General features: G+C 35.7%; 1 protein-coding gene across 1 annotated transcript in view; it reads left to right on the forward strand.

Annotated features, from left to right (window-relative positions):
- Window positions 1-10,015, forward strand: part of LCA5L (Leber congenital amaurosis 5-like) — a 31,079-nt gene extending 21,064 nt beyond the window's left edge. The window contains exons 4-7 of the mRNA XM_006886711.1: window positions 4,347-4,431; window positions 7,546-7,649; window positions 7,826-7,940; window positions 9,285-10,015. Of these exons, the coding sequence (XP_006886773.1) occupies window positions 4,347-4,431; window positions 7,546-7,649; window positions 7,826-7,940; window positions 9,285-10,015 (1,035 nt within the window). The remainder of the gene's footprint in view (window positions 1-4,346; window positions 4,432-7,545; window positions 7,650-7,825; window positions 7,941-9,284) is intronic.
- Window positions 10,016-12,042: the final 2,027 nt, after the last annotated feature.

Here is a 12,042-nt window from a genome sequence, read left to right on the forward strand (position 1 = left end):
CCAGTGGTAAGAACATTCATTTACTTGATGTTAAGATGTAATTCATATTGAAGGCTGTAGTACTTGATCTTCTGCAACAAGCATTTCAAGACATCCAAATCAAAACTACATTGAAATGTCATCACACTTCAGCAACAGTAGCAAAAAAAGTGCTGATGAGAGTGTGGAGAAATTGAAACTCTTATACAGTGCTGTTGGAAGTGTAAAATGGTACAACTATAGAATGTAATTTGACACTTCCTTAGAAAGTTGGGAATACAAATAACATTTGATCCAGCAACCCTACTACTAACAATATTAAAAAAAAAAAAAAGAACTGTGACACAAACTAAGACACAATATTCACTGTAGCAGAATTTACAATAGCAGAGATGTGGTAACGACCCAAGTGTCCATCAATGTATGAGTGCCTAAAGAAACTGTTATCCGCAGTAAGAGTGGCAAAGTTTGACAGGGCAGCAAATAATAGATGTTGGAGAGGATGTGGTGAGAAAGAAACTCTTAACACATTGTTGGTGAGATTGTAAACTAGTACAACAATTCTGGAAGGCAGTTTGGCACCTCCTTAAAAAGCTGAATATGGAAATTCCACATGACCCAGTTATTCCACTATTTGGAATACACCCCAAGAATATGAGAACTCAGGCACAAACGGAGATTTGTATAGCAGCATTATTCACCATTGCAAAAACATAGACACAGCCCAAATGTCCAACCACAAATGAATGAATTGAGAAATTATGCTACATCCACACAATGGAATATTATGCAGCATGCAGGGGCAATAACTTTGTAAGTTATTACCTGACTTGGGAGGGACCGGAGAGCATTATGCTGAGTGAACTAACTCAGTTCCACAAGGATAAATAGTGTATAAGACTGTTATTGTAGAAGGAGTATAACGATCCGGAAGAGGTGGGAGAGACTGGAAGTAGAGGGATGTGGATTTTCAGAGGGAAGAGGAGATTAATCACTGGGTTGTACAATTTGATGGGTGGAGGGTGAGGGAAATTGAAAGAATTTGTCCTATTTTGTATTAGAATTTTGTAAATTAATGAAAAGGAAAAAAGTCAACTTGGGGAGGGGGAAGGAGGGAGTAAAATGTGCAATAATGAATGAATGAAAATCTAACTTTTCTGTAAACTTTTATTAAAATGACAATTAAAATAAAAAATTTTTATTTAAAAAAAAAGAAACTGTTAGCCACTGACACAATGGAATATTCTACTTCATTAAAACTATCAGGAATTCATTAACTATTGCACAACAAGGATAAATCTAGAGCAAATTATGCTGTATGGCATAAATCCAGCACAAAAGGCAATTATGGTTTTAGATCACCATTATAAAAAACTAAAAAAATATTTACACACAGATAGATTCAATCTTGGAAAGATAACAGGGATAGGAGGGAAGGGAATAAGAAGTAACAATAAGTAGTAAAAAGATAAAGTATGTAAAGGGAATGGCAATACATAATAAGGGGTTGACTAGACATTGTAATTAATCAATGATATTTTATAAAATAAAATATCAATGAAGGATTGAAAAAATCAATGACTTGTAAACTGTAACTCAAAAACTAAAAATACAGCAAAACCACTTAAGTCAGATGTGCAAAAATGTATAATGTTCTGTACTTTCTCTGACTTGAACTTAAGATTTTTTATGATTCCTATTCCACAAATTGGTGGGGGAATGGGGTAGGAATGGGCATGAAGAAATTGTTGCAAGCTTATCTCAGTCTCTTCTAATCAAAAACGGTCTTTTTAGGTTGTCTCGGATTTTGGAAGCTATTTTTCGTCGTCGTGGTTTTTTTTTTATCTACCCCCATCTTTTAGTGAAGGCAGCATCTGGGAATAAGGGAGAGCACATATATCCTTTCAGTGGTGGGATACAGTGGTCTCTTGATCTCTCTAGGTATTGTTCTCCTAAGAAGTCTTAACTAGTTTCCAGAAATCTATTTAGTGTTTACTGAATGCAGTTGGTGAAGCTCTTCTCATCAATGCTCCCTTCTCAGAAGGTCAAATCTTGGTGGTCCCACCTTGATGATTGTTGATGTACATGCTCTGAGATCTTAGTTACACGCTCCATGTGAACCCTAGGTGGACTGTCTTTCAATGCCTAGTTACATGCTCCATGTGAACCCTAGGTGGATTGTCTTTCAATGCCTAGTTACATGCTCCATGTGAATCCTAGGTGGATTGTCTTTCAATGACTCTGCTCCCATAACACCTGGATCCATCAGCTTCAGGACTCCAGAGCAGGTTCCATTCGGTTCCCTTCAGATCACTCCCTCATTAAAAGAGTGAGGAAAACATGGTCTTTGACTCTTTGCCTAGACATTTCATTCACTTCTAATATACAACTTGGTGATGCCATGTTGCTCTAACTCCATGCTTTGTAAAGGGACTTGCTGAGAAGGCACAGGGAAACTAGAGCACCATTTTCTTCTCTTTCTCAGCTCTCATATCCCTGAGCTTTCTTCTCTGATCATGATAGAAGACTATATATGCTCCACCTCTCTTGAACACAATTTTTACTACATGCAGTGATCTTGAGTACATCAGATTTGCTTCTAGATCTACATGAAGGAAAGCTCATTTGGAAGTTAAGAAAACTTTTGTTTTTTTCTCAGCAAGTCTAGATTTTAAAAACTCTTGTCTTACCAACACTAATATTTAAAGCCGAACACTGGGCTTACTTTTTCTAGTCTTTCTCTACCCTGTACTCATTACCAAGTTGGAGCCTTATCTAACAGAAATTTTTGAAGACGGAAATGTTCTACCTGTGCTGTGTAATACTATGGCAACAAATCACATTTTGCTGTTGGACACTCAAAATATGTCACTACAGCTTTCACTTGAAATGTTGGATCTTGATGTAAAATTTTCTCTAAATGTCACTAGACTGATTTTTAAATGTGGATTTTATTTTCATATCCTTTTAGATATATGTCTTATAACAGTAAGCTCTAAATATATGAATATTTTTCTCTAATATGCTGGGGTTTTGTTACTGCTATTTTTAGTTGCTGGAAGCTTAGAATATTTATTCATAAAGCTTTTATTTTGTCATTGCTACATAGTTCCAAAATGGAGAAATTTCATTGTCCACAGATGTGATCAACTAATTTTTTTCTGTTTAATTTGGCAGAATATTTACATACAGTTTATTATAATACTTTAATTGTTTTACAAGTGACTATTTTAACACTATCAATTCTGTTTTTTTAAAAAATGTATGTGTAACCCTTACGGCATTTGACACTCCAGTGGCACAGCTCTCAGTAATTTTATGACTTTAGATTTTTTATGAGCTTATGGAATTTGAGAACAAACTGTCTTAGGGAATTTATTTCTGAGTTTTGATAATAGTTTTGAATCCTTCAACTAGATAGGCATGCCACCAGGACATAGTGAATTTGTATTGCTTTCTAATACTTTGTTAATATTTTTTGAAAGTTAAATGATGGCAATACTCTCTGTGTGTTTAGCTGTGGTAATATTAGCTGCTATTAATAAGGAACTTTTAAAAATAAAATAAAAATATCAGCAGTAACTGTGGACTAAGATTTTACTATATTCAACTTTAATTTAAGTACCCATATGTAGCTGTTGGCTACCATATTAGATATGCTGAGGAACAATCATAATCCTCGTAGCATAGACCTCAGGGAAAAAATTATACATACAGTGGAAGAAGCTGGCATGCAAGGCTTTTTAAAAATATGGACCCCATTATAATAGTTTGTCCTTTGTTAAAAAGTACACTGTGATATACAAAATGATATACAGTTTACAAACAAGATCCAATCTTATGCATATCTTTAAGTCAAATTTCTGCATAAACTGGAACAGGAAACATTCATTATGCTGAAGAGAGGAAGCCAAACACAAAGAGTGCATATTCTGTGACTCTGCTTACATAAAATCCTATTCCATAAATAGAAAGAGCCATTTAGCTTTACTTTAATGCAAAAAAAAAAGGGAAAAAAAAAGACCTTTTCAATTGTTTAAAAGCTGCACATACAAGTAAAGTCGGTGTGATGAATTCATTTAAGACAGTAAGGGATTTCTTTCAGTTATTTCAGAGTAAGGGCAAATTTACTTAACAGTAAAGGGCTAGTATGTCCTATTGAGTTGTCATAAATTGGCATTTTTAAATAGACAATTTTAATATAGGAGACTGCATATATAATGACCTGACCTATTACTGTTTCTTCTAGAGTCCATCAGTTTTATTCAAAGAATACTGACCTTACTTAATTGTAATTGTATGCTTAAAGAAAACAAAATGGGTAAAAGGAGATATTTACAGAAAATTTGTTATGTGGTTCTTTTTAGGAAAAAGAGCGAGAGCTTGAAATTAAAAACATCTATACCAATCGAATACTTAAAAATTTACATGAAATAGATGAGTATCCAAAAGGTATGTTTAATTACTTTTCTACAAAATTTGTTTTTACATATTTAGCCACATTTTCCTAATTTATATAGTCAAAATAATGGCTAGTTAAAAAATCATTTTAGTGGTAATTTTTGTGCTTCTAAAACTCATAATTGTGGTATGGTTGAAATAATTAGAAAAGAACAAAAACATCTTCCCGTTTTGCTAAGCCACATATGTCCTTCTTCTAGGTAAAATAAGACGATAAATTTTCAGCCTGAAGCAAAATATCTAACAAAAGTTAAATGTTCCAAGTATATTTGTTTATCTGATGTGATGTGTGGAATTTTTTAAAATAAACTTTATGAAGAAAGATTTACCTAGATAAAATGATCCACCTAACGTGTTGACTTCTTTGCACTTATAAAATGCCCATATATGCCTATATAACTACAACTCAGTTGAAACATAGAACATTTTCATCTTCCGGAAAGTTTCTTCCTATCCCTTTGATTCGTTAGCTCTCCATTCTGAGCCTAAGACAAATGCTGTTTTCCCTTCTGTCACAGAAGCATATGTGTACTTGTCCTAGAATTTTATATAAATGCAATCATAGACTATGCAGTCTTTGTATCTGACTTCTATTTCTGCATGTTTGTGTAATCCACAAATGTTGTCAATTCTATCATTTTTTACACATTTTTATTCCTGAGTGTAGTATATTTTTCTTTCAAAGCAGGACATACTCTATTTATCCTCCTAAAGTCTCCCAGCATAAGATTTTGCACAATAAAAATACATGATGGTCAGGCATCACTTAATATTGATGATATGTTCTGTGTCACAGGACCTTTTGTGAACACCACATTATATGCAGATAGTCCCTGGATTATTAAAAAGTTTCTAAATCTATCTTTAAGAAGTCTTTAAAGTTGAGTTGGAAATTGGGAGTTAGGTATAGTTGATATCTAATGTCAGTCCAAAAGTTTGCTTAGTATGTTGTTGTTGTTGTTGACTGCCCGTCAAGCACAACTCATAGTGACTCTGTGAATAAAAGGCCTGAAGCCTTTCTATAACTATTGTCATTTATTTAAAGTCATAGAGTTTACAGAGGCACGTTGTTTAGGAAGTTGATACCACTCCTGCTTATTATATGGTGTACTTTTCCTATGCATGGGGAAAAAAAACACGTTAAAAAAACCCTTCAGATACGCTAAACATATTTAAAATCATAAATAGCATTGTGTTGATGAGCTAACAAGATAGCTCCTGCTTATTGTGATAAACTATTACATATGTACCTCAAATGTTTAATATAAAAATTTTATATAAAAAAAGTTTTATAGAGGTTGGGAGCATAGAGTGCAGGGGAACTTTGCCTTAACAAACATGCCTGTACTTAGTTCTTTATTTGTAGCAGCAACTACATGTTTAACTTTTTTTTTAATAAAATTTTTTATTTTAATTGTGATTTTAATGCAAGTTTACAGAAAAGTCAGATTTTCATTCATTCATTGTTGCACATTTTACCCCCCTCCCTCCCTTCCCTGGCCTTCATTTCACTTTTATATATTGTTGTTGTTGTTGTTATGTGCCGTCGAGGCGTTTGCGACTCATAACGACCCTATGTACAACAGCCCTAAACTGTGCTCTATCCTGTGCCAGTCTCATTGCCTCTGACACACCCATCCCAATTACCCCAGTCACTGAATCAATCCACCTCATAGAGGGTCTTCCCCTCCTGCGCTGTCCCTCTACTCTACCCAGCATGATGTCCCTCTCTAAAGACCTGTCTCTCCTTACAACATGTCCAAAGTATGTCAGGCAAAGCCCCAGAATCCTTGCCTCCAAGAAGTAGCCTGGTTTAAACCCTCTCTAGGATGAATCTGTTTGTTTTCTTGGCAGTCCATGGTACATTCAATACTCTTCTCCAGCACCACAGCTCAAAGGCATCATTTCTCCTTCTATCCTCCCTAGTCATTTATATATATACCTAAAAAAATTTATATATATATTCTTTCATTGTTGCACAATTACCTCCCTCCTCTCTCCTCCCCCCAGGCCTCTTTGCAATGTACCTCTTATTCTGGGCTACTGTTGTACATATAATGCCTAATCATTATTCCTTTTAAATAGTTCTTTCCTTCATCTGTTCCAATGCAGTGTTTACTATTTATCCCCTCTTTTCTTAGTTTCCCCTCAAACCCCATGTCAATCCTGTTTTATAACAGTGGCCCTATGCAATATTTGTCCTGTTGTTACTGAGATATTTCATTCAGCATAACGTCCTCCAGGGTAACCCATGTTGTGTAATATTTTGTAAGTTCCTTGTTTTTCATTGTTGTGTAATATATTCCATTGTGTGAATATACCATGGTTTTTCTATCCACTCATTTGTTGATGGGCATTTGGACTGTTTCCATCTTTTTGCTATTGTGAATAATGCAGCAATAAACATGGGTGTGGATATACCTGTTTGGCTGGCAGTTCTGGTTTTCTTTAGTGTATATTCGTAGTCATAGAATTTCTGGGTCAAATGGTATTTCTATTTCTAACTTTTTGAGAAAGCACCATACTGCCTTCCATAGTGGTGGCATATACATGTTTATTTTCAAAGGCAGCAACTTCACATTTCTTTGACTTCCTTACCTCTGGTTTATAATACAGAATAACAATCAACCACAAGACCAGAGATCATAAAACCAACCATGAGTGGTTTGGATTTGACAATTTATCAAGGGAAATGAAGTCTAGATTAGTGATCACATATTTTAGCATAGACAGATGGTCCAGCTACTGATAGTCAAGAAATCCGACAGAAAACATCACTGTGAGCTGGCCTTTCACAATTGCATGTCTACAATGTCTAATGCCTTCTGCAAGCAGGGTGGCCTGAGTACCTTCAGCAGCAATTTTCTTAACACCTTTTGTACTATTTTACTATGCTAGTTATAAACTTTATGACTCAAAAGAACAGAGCAAGGTAGGTGGCAGGGGGAAAAGGAAACTAGCTAATGTTACACATATACAGAAAATTTTTAGGCAATGTCTGCTGTATTTTATTTTACTATTAATTTGTATAACTCAGTGTTATTTTATATCTGAGTGTTGATGCCAAATATAATGTCTCTTACATATAATCTACATGTTCTATAGTTTCTTCAACAAAATCGGTACAAGCAGACAGGAAAAACTTTCCATTTACAAGTATGAGACACCAGGAAACACAAAAATCAGATGTTCCACCTTTGGCAACTAAGGTATTATAAATTTGAAATCTTGTCATATTTACATAAATAAAATAAACTATAAATTGTTACTACTGTGCAACAATATTTTCATTTACAAGAATAAAACACTTCTATTTACTAAAATAAATCTGAATATTTCAGATTATTTGAGCTCAAGAAATACATTTTTCCTGCTTTTCTAATAGAGTAAAAAGACAACCGGAAGCACTGTTCCTAAAGAAAAATCAACAGAAATAATAAACCGTGAAATTCCTCACTATGTTAGCATACCAAAGCAAGTTCCTAACAGAAAGTTTGAAGGTAATTTTAACAATTTCTAACTCTTTCATTCTTTTTTTTTTGTTTTTAGGTGTGAATTGCTAAGGCACATCTCTTTCATTTCTGCCTAGTCAGTTCCGAGTCATAGAGGACCTCCCCTAGCTTTACATTACCTGGAAGGAGATTGACCATTTTCTCCAACAGAGCCGCTGGTGGATTTGAACCACCAGGGAGGCACAGCCTTTGGGTTAGCAATGCAACTCCCTGCAGACTATGCCATCAGAATTCTTAAAATAAAATGAACACATTATTGCTCTCCAGACATCTGGGGAGTCTTTGTCCTTTCTACACACGCACTGAAAAGAGTCATACTCCTGAACTACATGCTAGTCATTCTCTTGCATTTCCTCACAGCTCCCTATTTTTAGATGTCTCCTTAAATATATTGATTTTGGGGAAACTCATTTGTTGTTGTTGTTGTTGTTGTTACATACCATCAAATCAGAGCTGACTCCTAGCTGACCCTCCAGCAGCTTTTCAGAGGCAGTAAATCACGTGGGAGGAGACTGCCCGTCTTTCTCCTGTGGAGCAGCTGATGGATACTGCAAGCCATTGGGTGCAGCACAGCTCCTTACCACTAAGTAATCAGAGCTCCCTTGGGTAGCAAATACAAATCTAGCTTTTTAAAGGACAATATTATCACAATTAGACAAAGACTTCCAAGAAATTAGAAACTGTTAAACAGCCTCTGACCTTAACTTCCCATCAGCAGTGAGGTGGTAACTGGTTCTGAGAGAGCAAGTAACTCAGTCACAGCATCTAGCTGAGCTGCTCAGTGAAGTCCCAGAGCGAGAGAGAGGGCCAAGGGGAATGGGCTGCCAGAACTTTTTGCTTTTAAGGTTACTACAACAGCAGCAACAGATATGCAGTGGAGCTAAATTCATCCATTCCAAAGGCCTCCCTAAAGGTACTCTGTCTGAGTAGCACCAAAAACCTTTAGTGACTTTTGCTGAAAACTCTGCTGCTCAGATGGCCCTTGACACAATGAGATAGTAGTTAACATGGAAATGAAATGCTGGGTTAAGAAAAACAGCATGTCTTTGTGAGGGAAGCAGCAGATTTTTGGTATTTAGAAGTCATCAAGCTCCATACATAAATGATATTAAGCTTCACTACAAACATATACTTGTAGTATAAAGACTACAAATTTAAACTTATGAGCAGCCTCCTTGTCTATAGTCAAGTTTTTTATACACTTACATTCTTACTTTTTCTATCTCCAGTGTGCTTGTCAGAAAGGTATAAATAAGTATGCTAAAAATGACATCTCAAAATAGAAATCCACTAGTTTTAAAAACCACTAAATTATCTCTTTTTCTAATATAGATCTATCAAAGGAGGAGGTATATATAGAAGTGCAAGCACCTGTGGAGATTATTGACAAAATACAAAGAGAGAAAAAGGATTATCAAGAAAAGAAACTTACTTTAAGTGTACAAGAAAAAGAGCTGCCATCCACAGGAATTCCAGTCATTCATCCTGAAGTGGAACAAGACGAGGAAGAGGATTTAACAAAAGCAAAATCTAAAAGAGATACACAGATAAATGACAAGGATAAAATACTCAATAAGTATGCTATACCAAATACCAAAGTACATTTTCGACAAAGAAAGCATTATTCATTCACAGAAACTGTTGAAAATTTACATCAAGGACTTCCCACTTCAGGTGGACCAGCCAATTCAAGCATCACAAGAGGCAATCATAACATATCCAGACAGCACAACAATACAGAACTGAAACTAGAACAGTCAGCTAGCGGTTATGTGCCGTCCTTTGGTAAGTCTTCTAAAACAAAAGTAAAAAATACAACTTTCCAAGATAAGAAAAACAATCTAATGGAAGAACTCTTTGGATCAGGCTATGCCTTAAAAGATGACCAAACAAGTTCTGTTGTTACTGAAGGGTCTGACGAGACTTTAAAAAATGAAAAGATAAGCCATCTACCTCCTAATCAGACCTCTGCCGGCAATGCTTTTGGAGATTCTAACATAACTGTGATAAATTCTATTAAGTCATCCTCACCTACAGAGGGAAAAAGAAAAATAATTATTTAAATATAATCATTATCTTAATACATTCTGGTTTGATATACTCGTTTTTTGAGTGTTCAGTTATTAACCTAAACTATATCTGAATATCTCTATGGGTAACACTTTCCTCAGATATAATTAAAATAAGTATTTTTTTTATATTATCTTACTTTTTAAAGGGAGGTCTGATGTTGCACTTTAAAGAGAGGTTAGGAGTTGCACTGGCAGCCCAAAGTATATGATTCAAATCCACCACCAGCTCATGAGAAGAAAGGTGGGTGGTCTCCTCCCATTTTATTAATTGCCTCTATAAACTCACTAGAGAGTCAGCTATGGGTCAGTTCCAACTAACAACACTTTTTTTTTTTTTCAAGGAAACCAGTATTATTCACTCAAGCTGATTGAATCAGCTTTCATAGTTTATTACATACTGTCAAGTCACTTGAGCCCCATAGAAACCCTGTGAACAGCAGCTCTGAACCCTGCCCTGTCCTGAGCCAGTCTTACTAATTCCGACACACCAAACCCCATCGCCCCCATCACTATATCAATCCATCTAATCTGGAATCTTCCTCTCCTGCACTGTCCCTCAACCCTTTCAAGCATGATGTCCTTCTCCAAGAACCAGTCTCTCCTGGCCACATGTCCAAAATATGTGAGACAGAGAGTCAAAATCCTAGCCTCCAAAGAGAAACTTGTTTTTTCGCTCTTCAAGATAGACCTATTTGTTTTCTTGGCAGTCCATGATATGTTCAAGACTCTTCTCTAGCACCACAACTCAAAGGCATCGATTCTTCTTCTGTCATCCTTAGACATTGTCCAGCTCTCTGAAGCATAACAAGTAATTGTGCATACCATGGCCTGGATTAGGCACACCTTAGTCTCTAGACTGACATGATTGGTTTTCAGTATTCTGGAGAGGTCCATGACAGCAGATTTTCCTAATGCAATTCATTTTTTATTTCCTGACTGCTGGTGCCAAGAGTGATGATTGTGGAGCCAAGCAAGCTGTTAACTGTTAACAACCTCAATCTCTTCTCCATCTATCATGGTACTGTCAATTATTACATTTAGACTATTTAATATTATGGCTATATAATGTTAATCATTTAACTCACTACTTAATTATATAAGTGAAATTTCTCTATCATCAAAGCTGTAACTATTTCCAAAGGTATTTATGGGTTGGTAAATAATAATAATTTCTCTCTCATTACTGTCAACTCATAGCTCACCCTCCTATGGGTTTTTCAGAGACTGTAAATCGCAAATTTTTCTCCCATAGAGCTTCTTCTGGATTTGATCCACCAGAAAGGTGGCTTTGGTTTAGCAGGGCAACTTCCTATGGACATCTCAACAGAGCTCAAAATAATGCTATACTTTTTTTATTATTATTAAATTTTATTAGTTTTAATGAACATTTACAGGGATTTGGGGTTTTCATTCCTTCATTGTTACACTGTTTTCTCTTTTAAAAATTTAAATTAGTAAAACAAATTCCAAAGAAAGGTGACCCAAGAGAGTGTGGAAATTATCAAACAATATCATTAATATCACATGCAAGCAAGAGTCTGCTGAAAATTATCAAAAAAAGACTGGAGCAGCACGTCAACAGAGCTGCTAGATGTGCAAGGTGGGTTTAGAAGAGGTCGTGATATTGAGAATATTATAGCTAATGTTAGATGGATCTTGGCAGAAAGCAGAGAGTACCAGAGGAATGTCTTATCTGTGTTTCATTGACTATACAAAGACTTTTGACTGTGTGGATCACAACAAGCTATGGCTGACTCTGAGAAGAATGGGAATCCCAGAACATTTGATTGTGCTTATGCGAAACCTGTACTTGGACCAAGAGGCAGTTGCTGAAACAGAGTAAGGAGACACTGCATGGTTCAAAATTGGGAAGGAGGTCCGCCAGGGACATATACTGTCCCCATACATTTTAATCTGTATGCCGAACAGATAAGCCAGGATGCTGTGCTGTACAAGGAGAAATGTGGCGTCAGGATTGGTGGAAAATTCATCAACAACCTGCGTTATGCAGATGACAC

Source organism: Elephantulus edwardii, unplaced genomic scaffold (assembly GCF_000299155.1).
Source record: "Elephantulus edwardii isolate Elephantulus edwardi_28Jun2011 unplaced genomic scaffold, EleEdw1.0 scaffold00051, whole genome shotgun sequence".
NCBI classification, from domain to species: Eukaryota; Metazoa; Chordata; class Mammalia; order Macroscelidea; family Macroscelididae; genus Elephantulus; species Elephantulus edwardii.